This window comes from Chelonia mydas, chromosome 2 (genome assembly GCF_015237465.2).
Source record: "Chelonia mydas isolate rCheMyd1 chromosome 2, rCheMyd1.pri.v2, whole genome shotgun sequence".
Lineage (NCBI taxonomy): Eukaryota > Metazoa > Chordata > Testudines > Cheloniidae > Chelonia > Chelonia mydas.
In genome coordinates this window covers 65050501-65066935 of record NC_057850.1, presented here as the reverse complement: position 1 = coordinate 65066935, position 16435 = coordinate 65050501, and the positions used below count along the sequence as shown (strand labels likewise).

Below are 16435 nucleotides of genomic sequence, written 5' to 3'. Positions count from 1 at the left end.
TCTTGCACTGTCTTATCCTCTACACCACACTGCAAAGATTCCTGAAAAGATTCTGCCATCAAGACTTGTACTACGAATTTGGAGGATCATTTTCTCTAGAATAGTCTATTAAGAACTTGGCAATATTCATCTTTTAAGGAAGGATGGTCTTACGCTCAAAGCACTAATCAGGGGCTCAGAAGACTGAATCTGTTTTTTGGTTCTGCCATAGACTTCCAATGTGACCTAGTCAAGTTATGTAGTCTCTCTGTGCCTCAGTTCCCCATCTGTAAAATGGGGATAATGGTACTTGTCTGCCTCACAGGGGTGTTATGCAGGTAAATACATGAATGATTGTGAGGTGCTCAGATACAGAATTCTGGGGGCCATATCAGCAGATAGACAAACTGCTTAGCATTCTTTAATCTAAATCACCTTTCTAATTGGTGGATTTCTGAGGATAAGGGGTTGGATGCACGTGAAGTTTCAGGAGGGTCTGTGGGCAGAGCACTTACATGTATTGGTATTGCAGCAGATTCCAAATTAAATTGGGAAGGTAAGCGAGAGGAAGAAGTGAAGTCAAGAAAACTGGATTTGCTGTAGACTGTACAGCAATTCTGTTCTCTCTTGCCTGATTGACAGCAGGCAGTTCCTGGTTGACTTGATTTCCTCCATCCTTTTTTTTTTTTTTTCCTTCTAGAAATGGATCTGCCAGTCATGCCTATTTCCATTTTCCTCTGTATTCTCTTCTTGTCAGCATCTTCTGTTTTGTTCCTGTAGCTTCCACTCCTCCTTCCCTCCCCGCAGTCTCTGTGAATGGCCCCCGTCCCTCTCTGTTTTTCGTCCGCCTATTCCCTTTCCTTTCATTTCTCCCCACTCTTGTGTATTCTTTTTCTGTTCATATGTCCTGTTTCCCAGTGCCTCCTTTCTCCTGACTCCTTTTTCCCTTTATTCTTTTTTCATCCACTTTGCCTCTCTTCTTTTTTCCTACGCTTCCATTTATCCTTCCCTTTTGCCTCCCTCATTTTCCTCTTGCGTATCTTTCTCCTCCTGTTGCTGTCTTCCTTGGGGTGGGAATATCTCAAACTATCTGTTCCTTTCCTGCACTGCCTCCCACTTTGTTTGAATTAAATATGCTGGAGTACTCACCACAGCCTTGACTTTGGGTAGGCTTCAGTGTAAAAATAATAGAAGAATTGTAGTATCAATAAAGGGTCATGTTGGTCCATTTACTTGAATAGGCCACATTCTGAGGCAAGAGAGCTACAGGTTTCTGTAAAGGCAAGTAATATTTAAAATACATATATGGGCTACAATGTATTTTGGCTTTGTCAAGTAATATGAATCTGTAACTTGTAATGTAGAATTCTGTAGGGTTATTGATTGTCTTCAAGTTGATTGTGAGTTCTAGAGGGTTATGGAGGGCAGGACATGTAGTTAGGATGATGGAAGGCAGACCAGTTAAATGTCTCTTGTAAGGACATTCTTATGATGTCCAACCTCATGACTGACCAAGGATAACATTGGGATAACATTGAACAAGAGCTAAGAGCATTGAATGTGAATCACCATCAGCAGGGAAAATTTGTCCTTGAGAGAAAGAGGTGAGGATAAATGCTGAGAGCATCCAAAGACCTCTATGATCTATAGCAGGGGTTATCAACCTTTCAGAAGTGGTGTGCCGAGTCTTTATTTATTCACTTTAATTTAAGGTTTCGCGTGCCAGTAATGCATTTTAATGTTTTTAGAAGGTCTCTCGCTATAAGTCTATATATTATATAACTAAACTATTGTCGTATGTAAAGTAAACAAGGTTTTCAAAATGTTTAAGAAGCTTCATTTAAAATTAAATTAAAATGCTGATCTTATGCTGCTGGCCCGCTCAGCCCGCTGCTAGCCGTTCACCTAGGCCGGCAGCGGGCTGAGCGGGGCTGGTGGCCGGGACCCAGCAGGCAGCAGCGTGCCATTAAAAGTCGGCTCACGTGCCGTCTTTGGCACGTGTGCCATAGGTTGCCGACCCCGATCTGTAGAGATGGAGGGTAAAGTAAAATAATAAAGTATCAAGTATATTTTATGAAGGAGACTGATTTGCTTTGATTAGGTCATATTGTATCTTGCTTTGTCATAACTGAAATGAAGTGGGAAAAGCTGGCATTCCCTTTCAAATGGGCTTATATTTTCCAGATTCATGTATGTTAAGAACCCTGTGAAACAATTTGTGTTATTGAATGATCCTCATACACAATCACAAAATGAAGGGTAATACTAGGGAATAGTTCCTGTTATTCTCACTTGCAAAGGAAACGCGGCAAGAGAACTGGCTGTTTCCAGAGCTCAGACACTAGCACAGTCTGAAAGCTGTGAACAGGAGAAAAGTCAGTCTATTGACATGTAAACAAGCATAAGCATAAAGTACAATATTCGGAGATAATACAGGTACAATATCAAATTGTAACAATATTACTGATTTGCAATTGTGCAATATTTTATTTGAACAAAGACAGTTACAGTAGAACCTTAGAGTTAAGAACATCAGAATTACGAACTGACCAGTCAACCACACACTTCATTTGGAACTGGAAGTATGCAATCAGGCAGCAGCACAAACAAACAAAATAAGCAAATACACTACAGTACTGTGTTAAATGTAAGCTACTAAAAATAAAGGGAAAGCAGCATTTTTCTTCTGCACAGTAAAGTTTCAAAGCTGTATTAAGTCAATGTTCAGTTGTAAACTTTTGAAAGAACAACCATAACATTTTGTCAGAGTGTCAAGGTTCCTTCCCCTCTCTGAACTCTAGGGTACAGATGTGGGGACCTGCATGAAAACCTCCTAAGCTTACTTTTACCAGCTTAGGTTAAAAATTCCCCAAGGTACAAACTATTTTACGTTATGCCCTTGGACTTTCCCTGCCACCACCAAACGTCTAACAGGTATATAACTGGGAAAGAGCCCGTTTGGAAATGTCTTTCCCCCCAAAATCCTCCCAAACCTTACACCGCGTTTCCTGGGGAAGGTTTGATAAATATCCTCACCAATTTGCATAGGTGAACACAGACCCAAACCCTTGGATCTTAGAACAATGAAAAAAGCATTCAGTTCTTGAAAAGAAACATTTTAATAGAAGAAACAGTAAAAAGAATCACCTTTGTAAAATCAGGATGGTAAATACCTTACAGAGTAATCAGATTCAAAACATAGAGAATCCCTCTAGGCAAAACTTTAAGTTACAAAAAGACACAAAAACAGGAATATACATCCCATTCAGTACAGCTTATTTTCTCAGCCATTTAAAGAAATCAGAATCTAACACATATCTAGCTAGATTGCTTACTAAGTTCTAAGACTCCATTTCTGTTCTGTCCCCAGCAAAAGCATCACACAGACAGAGAGAGAGGCTTTGTTTCTCCCTCCCCCCAGCTTTTGAAATTATCTTGTCTCCTCATTGGTCATTTTGGTCAGGTGCCAGCGAGGTTATCCTAGCTTCTTAACCCTTTACAGGTGAAAGGGTTTTTCCTCTGTTCAGGAGGGATTTTAAAGGTGTTTACCCTTCCCTTTGTATTTATGACACAGAGTTATGAACATTTCAGAGTTGTAAACAACCTCTATTCCTGAGGTGTTTGTAACTCTGAGGTTCTACTGTACTTATAGATCAAAAACGTTATTTCAGGAAGAAAAATTCCATCATAATTACATCCGTGTCTTTAGGCATAAGGAAAGGTATTTAGTCCTCAGGATTTGACAGTCATACCTGCTTTGTTCTAAAGCCAGCTTTCCATTTTAGTATCCAGTCTCTATCCTGGAGGTCATTAATGGGAAAAAATCCTCTGGGTATTGAATTGGACTTACTTTGGGAGTCAAATCAGATTTAAGGCTTTTTTTAATACAGTTTCCTGATGCTGATATTTTCAAGTGACTACATAGGTATTTGTACGAGGCTTATTGCAACCCCATAGTCTTCACGTGAATGCTCCATGATGTATTTGTAGTATAGCCTATTATTATTCTGCTGTGGCTACAAACTACTAAAACATACATGAAGTGGCTAATGTGTGATTTGTCATTATACTGTAGATGAAGTGCTAGATCCTCTCTTTACTAACAAACGCCCATTAAATTTCAGTAGCAGCAAAACAGAGGCCAATACAAGTATTTTTCACATATCCTGACCAAAATTTTCAGCTGTGACTAGTACTTTTCGGTGACCAACATGAAACAACTTAACAGGGTCTAACAGGGTCTTAACAGGGTCTAGTATTCTGAAAATCAGCCCCCTTTAAGTATCTCAAGTTTGGCAGCCAGAAAGGGAGGCACCTCAAAACACTAATGACCTTAGAAAATTTAGACTCCTAGTTTTATTTCAAGATCACTATTTTATACTAACTATACAGTTACAGTTTACTGTATGTGTGCACACAGTAGTATATACTGTACTATTCACACACGTACATTTTCTAATTCCCACCATCAATCTCTGTACCTCCAGGCATCTACATAAAATCTTTTGAATTTTAAAGACTATACAAACTTAATGCCTCATCCTGCACACCTTAGCTCAAGCAACAGTGTTTACTTAGCAGAGAACAGGATGAGGCCCTAGACTTAAAAGGTCAAGAAGTTTAGGTCTAAAGATACCAATTTAGACTTTTTTTTAAAAGAAAAGTTTTAGAAAATTTGTTCACAATTAGATTTTTTTATTAATGTAAATCAGTCTGAAAATGTTTTATTAATTTAGAAGCTGTATAACATCTTGACCCCACTTGCCTCTCCAGCTATTGCCCCATCTGCCTTCTGCCTTTCATCTCTAAGCTCATTGAACACACTGTCACAGTTCAGGGCAACTGCTCCTCTACTTCCCTTCCAAGATCTAGCAAGAGCACCCACTCTCTGGCTTCCAGCTCCCTGGCCATCACTTCTGTTGGGCAGAGACCTGCACCTCTCTCCCTTCTGACTGGGGTATTTCCAGACTGACAAGCTCCCTGCCTGCACTGTATGACTTCCTCAGCAAAGTCAGACGGCCTAAGCAGGCCTGCTTTTCTTTTCTCCTTAGAGATGGCAAATAGTGTAATTGCCACAGTTGTTACCACCCAGCTCTTTCTAAGCATGTAATTATTCTTAAGGCAAAAGTATTACAGAGAAAACATTGAAAACAATAAAAAGAGCCTTCCTGCATGATAATCAGTTTACCAGAGATCACCCCGTCTCCAGCCAGGGCTCTGGCCAGTGAACAATCCTTCAAACTCCACTATGGTTACAAGTTTATAACCCCTTTTTGCTCAGAACAAGAACACTCATGGATCTGTGAGTTAGTCCTTTATGCTGTTTGGGCCTTTTCATCTTGGGAATAAATAATTCACAGACAAAGGTTCCCCTCTCCTCTCAGGGCAAAGGTTCAAAAAATCAGGTATGGGGACGGTCCTTTGCATTACCCTTCCCTGGTCAGAAGGGAGTGGGACAGGGGTCCCTGCCCAGTGACAGTTGACGGCTGGAGACCTGAGACTTGACTGGGAACTCCTGGAGTGGATTACAAAGGGTGAATACAGGTACAGTTACCCTGAAACTGGGACACACACTTTCTACAACTACTCTCTGGAACTCCTCTCTTCCAGTTCCATCCTAGACCCCCTCCAATCACCTTCCATCCATTGCATTCCACTGAAACTGCTCTTGCAGTCATCTCTATTGACCTCATCCTCCTTGACCTGTCAGCGCCTTTGACACTGTTGACCATGCTCTTTTTCTTGAAGTCATGTCCTAACTGAGACACCTTCTACTTTTTAAATCACTTCTTCAGGCTCCTCCTCATCTGCCCTCCAGCTTTCTGTAGGGGTCTGACAGGACTGTCCTTGGTCCCCTTTTCTCTGCCCCTCTACACCAGTGGTTCTCAAGTTATTTATCATTGTGTTACCTGGGCTGCAGGGGCCGAGTGGCAGGGCAGTGGCAGCCCAGACCCTGGAGCTTGTGGGGCCAGGTGACAGCCCCAGATCCCACAGCACCGAGTGGCTGCTCCAGAGTTTGCGGGGCTGGGTGGCAGCCTCAGACCCTGGAGTTTGTGGGGCCGGGTGGTAGCCCCGAACCCTGTGGGACCGGCCGGCAGCCCTGGACCCCAGACCACCAACCCTTTGGAGCCGTCCAGCAGCCTTGACCCCAGACCCCCGACCATGCTGCACTAGGTGGCAGGGCAGCCCAGACCCCACCGCACTGGGCAGCTGGGAACCCGGACCCCGCCACGCGGGCCAGCCTTTAGCACACAGCTGAGCTGGGCCACAAGTGTGTGCTAATTGGGCCGCATGCGGGTCGTGGGTTGAGAATCACTACTCTACACCATATCTCTGAGTAATCTCATCTTTAAACACAAATTCAACAACTGCTGACGACTCAGACCTGTCTGCTTTAGACCTGCCTCCTTCTGTCCAAAATAAAATCTCAACCTGTCTCTGACCTCTCTTGTGGATGTCTAGTTGTCAGCTCAGCCTAGCTAAACCATATCTCCTAATCTTTCCCCATAAGCCCTCCTTTCTCACTTACTGTGCACAACGCCATCATCCTGCTTATCACTCAGGCTCGTAATCTGTGTGTCAGCTTTGACTCAGATATCTCTCCAGGTCCTCACACCCAGGCTGTGTCCAAGTCTTGAAAATTCTTTCATAACAACATCTCACGGTACAGTCTTTAATAATAATTATACCTATTTCTTAAAAAGCGCTTTTCATCAGTAGATTTCAGAGCACGTCATGATCTTTAATATATTTATCCTCACAACACCCCTGTGAAGCAAGGAAGTAGTGTTATCCACGTTTTACAGATTGAGAACTGAAGTACAGTGGAATTAAGTGCCTTGGCCAAGCTAATACAGGAAGTTTGTGGCAGAGCAGGGAATTGAGCCCAGGTCTCCCAAGTCCTAGGCTAGTGCCCCAATTACTGGTGCTATGGTAATACAAATAATAATAACTATAATATATAATGCACGGCTGTGCATGGCATTTTATGTAAGAAATAACAACAAACCCCCAACAAAAAACCAGCACTGCAAAAATGTTCAAGTGCATGAAAACCCCAAGTAAAAACTAACTAAAAATAGCCTAGTAAACATTGTTTGTGCTAAGAAAAGTGCAAAGGGCAAACACACAGCATAAACGATGAAAAAATTAGTTAGATTTAACATTTCTTTCCCTATTAATATCAGAGGTTTAATTAACAGGAGAGGTTTTTTTAAAATGTATACAGTTTTGATACTTATAGTGAAGCTTAATTCATCTGGCAAAAGTTTCATGCAATCTCTGAAAGTTTGTTTGTTTGAAAGAAGTACTATACATGTATATAAAATGCGTCTACCTATTACAATATTTATCAGTCATTGCCATAGAAATAAATGTAGTCTGCAGGTGCGTGACTGAGGAGGAAATGTTTCCAAGCCCCGCAGAGTTTTTAGTGAATCATTCTAATCAAACATATACTGAGATAGAAATCTTCACAAAGAACTGTAGTTACAAAAAAGTCACATTAGTAAACCTTTTTACTTTTTAAAATGACAGTCTGAATTATTCCTCAGTGAATTCTGTTCTGAGCAGTACAGGGGCATAGAGAAAACAGACTTGATTACCATTACTGCTTTTACAAATACAGCTCGTAATACTCCTCTAAAGAATGTGGGGACCTATACATGTTTCATAATGGTTTTGGTCTCGAGGTGGAAGAAAAGGAGGTTTTGTTTCTGGGCTTTGTTGAGTATTTGTGCAGATTTTTATAGAAAGGTATTTATCCAGAAGCAGGTATAACTGAGGGTAGATTATGGATGTTGGGTTGAAAATAGAACAGTGCAGGATTCTACAGCAGAAAAGAATATTTCTTATTTTAGGTTTTCCATCAAAGACATACTCTAGCTCCTGTCAAACAATAAACATATGCTTACATCCTGCCTTTGTGATGAAGAAGGTAGTAGGTTGCTCAGCCACTTTTTTGGCGTTTGTATGTAAATAGAATTTTGGGATACTCTTTCTTTGCTAGAATCCTGGCATTTATAACATGGTTCATAGCTCTGTTTCAGAACATGCTGGGGTTCTAGTCTAAACTTCACAGGTTTAACTGCACAGTAGAATAGAACTAATATTAACTGATGACTGGTTTTTGATAATGGAAAGTTTCAGCTTAGAAGGAAATATTTAATTTAATATAAAAAAATCCTTTTGGTTGGATTTAAGTTAAGAGTTAACCAAGTCAGTCTTTATGAAACTAAACCAGACTTTTATTTTTATTGAAGTTTTTCATTCCTTATTCCATAATATTGGATGGAACTTTCTGATGTATTAGGATGCAACAACTGGTATTCAGGTTAGAAAACTGATTTCTTATACAGACTCAAAAATTGTTTTAAACATTTCATAAGGAGGTTCAGTATCAAGAATTGATGTGTATGTTTCCCGAGCTGTAAGAATAGAATAGAATTGGCATGAGGCTGTCAGGCCATTGGTAAAATCCTGTGAAGAAAATACTATAACAGGAAAAGCTAGTTCTCTCTCTTGAATAAGTGCTTATTTTAAGTAACGCATTAGGCAGGTAGCAGTAGTCAACAAAATTTCAGCCTTTCCTCTTGAAAGGCAACTGCTACAATTATCCAAGTCTTTGTCGCTACTATGGATCAATATAATACGGTCCTTCTGAGGCAACTCTTAAAGACCACTCCGAAACTTCCACCCGTGTAGACTGTTCCTGACTGTTTAGCGCCTCTTACTGCAGGGAGCATATTACATCAGTGCTCCTTATGGTTTTTTTTTTTCCAGGTGAAATTGAAAATCAGCACTTTGATTTGTGGTTTGAGTTATAAGCTATCTTAGAAATTGTCTCTCTCCTTATGCTGTATCCTGACAACAGACATCATCTGAGCCCTTCTGTGCACACACAAGTTGCACCAGTTTAAAATTGATTTAAACACTGAAAAAAATTAAACAGTTACAAGAAACTTATATCAGTTTACTCGCTTATTCTAGCTTATATTTGTATTTAGTTTATATTTATATTTATAAACTTACAGATACAAGTTATACATATATAAGCCAGGATCAAACCAAACTGAACCAGCTGTTAAACCCAGCAGGTAACTATATCAGTTTAAACCACACCCCTTTAATTGAACTAGTGCAACTGTGTGTGTAGACCAGGCCCAAGCCACTGTCACTTCAGAATGGGACCCACTGAAATGTACTTTCCCATTTGGTCCAATGGATCCTGAGTTTGACCTACAAGACACATGGGAAGTGAGATCTCTTTTGTGATTTGGGATTTTTTCTTTGAGTCCTTTGAGCTGACGTCAGTTAGCTATGTTTATGTCAATTAGTTGTGTTTAGTTATGTTTTTAATTTGAGTGATGTATATATTTGATGTAAATGTGTCTAAAGGTTGTGATAGGTACTTTTAAAAAATTGAAAATAAAATTGACTAGAGCCTTTAAAAATTCAGACAAGACAAAGCAAAGGCTGACAATCTGGGTTGACAGAGTAAAGGCTGGTAATCTTTATTATCTCTTGGTATTCTGCTTCCTCCTGCCTCCCTCCAGCCCTCTCCCTTGCATTGTGAGTTAAGAGCAGTTATCCTTGGATAGAACCGTGACCCCATTGAAGTCAATGGCAAAATCCCCATTGACTTTACTGGGGCCAGGATTTCCCCCCTTGCTTTTTACTGATGTGCTGCAACTTTAACATTATTTCAGTGTACACTGTTATTGTAAATAAACCCCACATAAACACAGTTAAAGGTTATACCACTTGTGTGGTATGGAAAGAATACACTCCACAAGGCAAACAACAGAGATGTAGGGAAATGAAATGCTCTTCTTTTTGTCAATTACCATTGTTAGCTTTTTGCTTAGAATATAGTGGTATGTGTGAGGGAAGGAGAAAGTAAACTTGAATTGTGCAGTAAAGTCATATTAATAATAGTACTTGCAACTTTGGTTGGTTTTATATATTTCTTTTACATTCCAGAAAGGCTGTGTACTTAGGGTGTTTGTTAGTATAATTTCAGTAAACTATTATATTTTAGTTACCATCTTTTGTAACTGCATCTGAGTGTGAGGCTTAGTTCTCTGACCTGAAGGTTTAATAAACTTTTCTAACCTAAATCATGTTGATATTTAAGTACAATACATCAGTAACACAATTTAAACCATAGAGTAAGGTTGACTTTGTTTCTTCCCTTCATAGACCCTTTTCATTGACTTCAAATAGCTTTTGTATCAGGCCCTTTGCTCCCATACTTGCTTACTTGCACACACACAGAGTCATACTGTACTCTTTTTAAATATTTTAATACTAATTTGAAGTCAGCACTGGGTGTGTAGCATGCTTTCCAGTTTTTATTGGGGCTGTTCTGAGCCTGTGACTAGTTAAGATTTTCCAAAATAATCTAGCTTGTGATGTTTTGTTTTCTCACAAATATTGTGTCTCTGTAGTATTGTGCTGCTCTGCTCCCCAGGTAAGAGAATGCAGCTGGAAGACTGTCTTCTGAGGCAGGATCATAGTGGCCTAATGACAATGGCTGTGGAGGGAACTGAGGGTTGTGGTCTTGCTTACTTGAGTGCTTTTAAAGCCATTGAATAGCAGGCACTCTTTAAGTGCAAAATATTATCATTCTTTATGAAATTTATGGCCAGTGTTCCTGCATAAGTTGTGTGTGTCTGATTTGTGCACACAAATACCCTATGTATATACTGGTCAGGTATTTGTACAAACATAGAAACAAAGCTCTAAACCGATTATGTGCACAAACTTGATTTGTGAATGCATATTAGGTATTTGCATGCATAAGTGCATGCAACTGTATGCACACAAGTGTGCTCAGTATCTTTGATAATCTGGTTCCTAATTACAAAACAATGGTGCTGATATCTATTTTGATTCCATGAGGGAAGAGGACTTTTCTTTTTTTCTGAAATACGGTCTTGAAAGTTAAGAAGTCAGACTGCTGAGGAGTTAACACTGGGATTAATAAAACAACCCTGAAAGAGAGACTTAATTAACATTGCACTGCCTTTTCAGTTGGACTGAAACTGTGCCTGGTTCATCACCAAACAAAATATATTAGTTTGTATTTGGAGAATACATCTGACAGTAAGCTTATGGGGAGAGCTCATCTTTTTCTTAAAATCTTATTACAGTATTTGTATACTTTTATTTGCTTGCTTTGACCTTCAATGGTTTAGACGGAATGTTCAATGTCTATATCATATCTGCTTGAACAAATAGTTGCTCTTTTCCTGAATATTTTAAATATTTTAAATAATTGTATCTTTAATTTTAATCTTTTACCTTTCTATAGTAATTCAGCTGAGTACTAAACACTGAGGAGGATGATAATCCAGTTTATCGATAATATGATGGAAATGCATGGCCTGTTAAAATATACTAAAGCAGTCCGTCTCTGGGAGAGGCTTTACGTGCATTTCTTGGTACTGTTGAAGAAGCTCTTTTTTTTTAAGAGATTTTATATATATATATATATATATATATATATATTTCAATGACAAGAGAAATGGGATATTGAAAGGGGCAGCACGGCTCAATGGGGCAGTAATAGAGCAAATAAGCTCCATTAGCCAAATCACTGCTTTGAAAAACATTGGTAAGATACATTGGTAAGTGCCCCTGAGTGCCTTATGTGAGAAAAATTATTAAAGTACTTGGACACAACATTGAGGTTGGGCTTTACGGTCCGGTGTGACCAAAATTAAATGACAGAATCTTAAAATAATTTGGATAATGTAAACTTCATTCATGGTTAGCCAGAGTACTCTATTTAATACTTGAACAATTGCGTCAAAATTTAAGAAGCAGAAGTTATACACATTCCAAACTCATAAATACGTTTTTTAAGTTGCCCAAATCTAAGCCATGACACTCAAGGATCTTTGATATAATTTACTTTTTAGTAAGTAAATTCATCATCAAAGTTTAGTGAGTTAGGTTATAACAGATTTTGCAGTGCAGCTTGTATCTTTAGCTAGACTACATTTTAATTATGGATTTGATGCTGGATTAATGCCTACTGGGTGCACTTGGAAATATTACAGATCTCCACTTACTCCCAGCTTTGCAACCGCGCTCATCTTCCTGAGCATTTAATGTAAAGAAATATAAAGGAAAATACATTGATATTTTTTAAATTTTATCTTTATGGGCAATATGTCCTGAAAGTGTTCTTATTTTTCAAGATAAAACATATACATAAATTAGCTAGCTTAAAACACACTAGTATCAGTGGGGAAATTGTCTTTCAACAACCACTTGTAGTTAGGTGAGACTGCATAACCTCCCCAAATTGGCACATTCCACCCATATACATACAGCATCACATTGCCTCCCTTCCTCCCTTCCCTGCCCAAAAGAAAAGTAACACAAAGGTAGCCAAGAGATAGTGAGAAATGGCATAAGATGTGGAAATGTGAATGTAAACTATCATATATAAATGTATGGATGTTTTTCATTGATTTTCCGTTATAATGTTCTTAAACCCAACTTTAGATTGTGATTAATAATGAAAGTCTTATTTTAAAAATGCATTATAATACATGCATGGAAATATCCATGAAGAGAGAGTGATTAATCCAGGTTTGCTTACTCTGTCAAAAAGACATATGCCACGAGGCAAAGGCCTGATGGAATGTTTTAGATAGGACTGCCTGTTTCCTCTGAACTGCCCACAGCTGTAACTCAGCCAGTAACTGAAAGAGTGCACAAAATTTCTCTGTTGCTATAGCTGTGATGTCACACGCTGATACTAACATGTGGTTGGTTATTTTATGTTTCAGATCACTGCCTGTAGTTGAGCACAAAGAAAACAACGAGACTCCCACATTTTCAGCAAGAAGAAAGGATTCAGCAGAGCAGATTAATACGGACTTGTGTCTGGTGGCCTTTTTGTACAAAGGCTGCCTTTAAAAAAGAAACAGTGTTATTTAATGAGCTGTGAGATGAGGCACTGCTGCTAACACTCCAATTCCAAGATTCATCTGCTATTCATTGTGCTTAATGTACATGTTTCTACACCGTGCATTTAGAAGCTCCCAGAGAAGAATCCAAAACGGCTGCGGGGGAAAGACCACCAAACATGCCTACAGAAACACTACAGACAGGTAGCATGGTGAAACCAGTCAGTCCTGCTGTTACTTTCACATCTGCCGTTCCTCTTCGCATCTTAAACAAAGGACCGGACTATTTTCGCAGGCAGGCAGAGCCTAATCCAAAAAGACTTAGTGCTGTGGAGAGACTAGAAGCTGATAAAGCAAAATATGTAAAGAGCCAAGAGGTCATCAATGCCAAACAAGAGCCTGTAAAGCCAGCAGTGCTTGCAAAGCCACCAGTTTGCCCTGCCGCCAAGCGAGCGTTGGGTAGCCCTACCCTGAAAGTGTTCAACAACAATGCAAAGACTGAGAGTGGTGTCCAGAGAGAAAATTTAAAATTAGAGATTTTGAAAAATATCATTAATAGCTCTGAAGGCTCCAGCTCAGGTTCAGGTCACAAACATAGTTCACGAAACTGGCCTCCCCACAGATCTGATTCAGCAGAGCTGAACCGGCATTCATTTGCAGAATCTTTAAAGGTCTACCCCACCCAGGGCCGGAGCAGCCCTCAAGAAAGCAACTCCAACGTGAGCAGGAGGCTCTTAGAACAGTCAGCGGAGACTTTCTTGCACGTTTCCCATAGCTCATCAGACATTAGAAAAGTAACTAGTGGTAAGCCCTTAAAAGCAATACCCTGCAGTAGTTCAGCCCCACCTCTGCCTCCAAAACCCAAAATTACTGCCATCGCCACCTTGAAATCCCCAGATATCGACACAGTAGAATCCAGTTGTGGAGTCAGTCGAAGACCCTCCCTACAACGATCAAAATCAGATTTAAGTGACAGATACTTTCGTGTTGATGCAGATGTTGAACGATTCTTTAACTACTGTGGACTGGATCCTGAAGAGCTTGAAAACCTTGGGATGGAAAATTTTGCAAGGGCTAACTCTGATATTATATCCCTCAACTTTCGCAGTGCAAGCATGATTAGCTCAGACTGTGAACAGTCTCAGGACAGCAACAGTGACCTTAGAAATGATGACAGTGCCAATGACCGTGTGCCATATGGCATTTCTGCAATTGAAAGAAATGCCAGAATCATCAAGTGGTTGTATAGCATCAAGCAAGCTAGAGAGTCACAGAAAGTGTCCCATGTGTGAGAGGAAATCCACAATAGAATAAGCAAGGACCATAACTTTGTGAATATTCAGTTGTGAAGGGTTGTGAAGTCTACTTGAAGTCTTGTACACTTCTCAAATCTCTTTGTGTTGCTTGTTGTGCAATGTTTTTAAGTTGCATGCCTGTCAACATGTGAACTGACCTGGCTTCCACTTGAACAATAACACTACAAATCCTGGCTGAGCATACACATTATCTGCCAAAAGTTTAAGACCAGAATCTAATTAGGGCTTCATCATAATCAAATTGTTTACATGAAAAGGTTATATGACTTCTTCATATTTATATAGTTCCTTGTGTTTTTTCATATCTCACGTTTTTGTGTCTTAAATACAGATATTGTCAACTGACATTACTAGCTTTTAAATTGAAATGGAATCCTTTTAAAAGACAAGGCAAAATTGGCCAAAATAAGAGATTTAGACATACAACAATAGGCAAAGAAACTTGATCTTCTGTGGAATGGGATTTATTGGCTCACGTAAAAGTGTTCTTAAACTACAGAGAATAATGCATCCTTTGTTAAAATACACAAATCCACCTTTATTAAAGCACTGTTTGGGGTATGATGGTTTTAATTTTCTAAGTTCCCTCATTTTACAGTGAAAGTAGTTTAGCAAAGCTGCTTGACCTTTCATAGCCTAAATGAGTCTTGAGTTTGATTCAGTGTAAAAATATTAATAGTTTCATGTTACACTGATGGAGAGGTTAAAAAGTGTCAAAGAAAGTTGACTGATAGAAATGTCTTCAATGATGTGTTGGATTTTTGTTTTGTTTTTGTTCCTTTGTTTCTTTTCTTGTTCAATAAAGATTCCTAGTCTTAAACTTTTGACAGGAATGATTAGATTCTATAGCTGATATTGAATGCCTTTATTAGTCAAGCACATCATGACTACAAACTCCATGCTGTCTTTTAAGTTTTTGTAGACTTGTTTGAACAGTTCATGAACAAAAATGGAAACACACAGCCATATCAGTATAAAGCCTCCTGTTAAGAAGTAAATACACTCGATAGCTAAACTATATCTGAGAAACTGTGATTATGTTGTCTTGCATATGTTATATCTAAGGCTGTGAAAGTTTGTTACAGCTCTAGGAAAGTGTAGAAACATGACAGTACGTAGCTTTTTTTCCCCTTCCTTATGATGGTTAGTGCTGCACGTTAATCTGTTACAATTTTGTTGACAATCTGTGTCTTCCCAATGGTTTAATTAACTGTCATTCCAACCGACAGTTGTGGTGTGTGGTAGCAGAGAAGTTGAAAGTACAGTGGTCTGCTTCATTATTATTGTATTCATGCTCTGAAGTACATTGCAGCACTACCTTATACTTCATCAGCTAATAGGAAACTTTTTTATTGTGTAAATGCTGTAATACTTTGTATATACTTCAGTTGTTATTAAATCTTTAAAAAGAAGAGTGTTATGCTAATAAATAGCTCCTGGTGCAGGTATCGGTGGTGTTTTTCCTTTGTTTTAGATTTTTTTAATCTTTCTTTAAAAAATAGTGGGTAATTTAATTGTGATGCTATGGTAAATCTTGGTTACATAGTAGTTCCAGTCGAAGATTTCTCCCCAAAACCGCTTTGCAGAACATTCATTCTTTTAACTGTAACTATAGAAACATCTTGCTGTAGAACTAGAAGAGTTTATCCGGTCTCCTAGCCTGCTTCTTCCATTTTTACTGCACGCTTATCTGGCAATGTTATCGTTCCCTAGTATTGCATCTGTTCCCAACAAACCTCTGATTTCTTCTGAATCTTTCTTCGGTAATGCATATTTATAAATTTCAGTATTAAAAGTGCTTACAAAGTCAGGTTTTATTTTATTTCAAGGAGCCTCTACACCTTTAGCACTACTGTTCTCAACTGAATATAGCATTCTTACTTTTAGGGAAGTTTCAGTTCTTTTTCAGTGCAGAAGACCTGGCATGAGGCTGGAGTTGGAGTACAAAGAATAGTGGACTCTGCTGTTGGATACAGCACTTTGCACAAATTGTGTTTATTTTTTTATGTTTACAGAGTGATTATTCATGAAAAGAAAATACATATAAAAGGCAACCTACATGTTTTACACATTCTTCTGGGTGGTTTTATGGCATACACTTATGTTGTTTCCAACAAAGGTAAAAAAGAGGAATATATATATTTAAAGTACAAGTACATTTATGATATATTTTAAGCTTTGTGGATTTAAGCTGGCATTGACATCACTTTGGTTTTT

The 16435-nt window shown here is 38.8% G+C and overlaps 1 protein-coding gene across 7 annotated transcripts in view; it reads left to right on the top strand.

Annotated features, from left to right (window-relative positions):
- FAM110B (family with sequence similarity 110 member B) overlaps positions 1 to 15666 on the top strand; it is a 186142-nt gene extending 170476 nt beyond the window's left edge. For all 7 annotated transcript variants that reach the window (XM_037892580.2, XM_037892578.2, XM_043539593.1 and 4 more), the window contains one exon: positions 12783 to 15666. In XM_037892580.2, coding sequence (XP_037748508.1) covers positions 13082 to 14194 — 1113 coding nt within the window. In that variant the 5' untranslated portion in view covers positions 12783 to 13081 and the 3' untranslated portion in view covers positions 14195 to 15666. The remainder of the gene's footprint in view (positions 1 to 12782) is intronic.
- Positions 15667 to 16435: the final 769 nt, after the last annotated feature.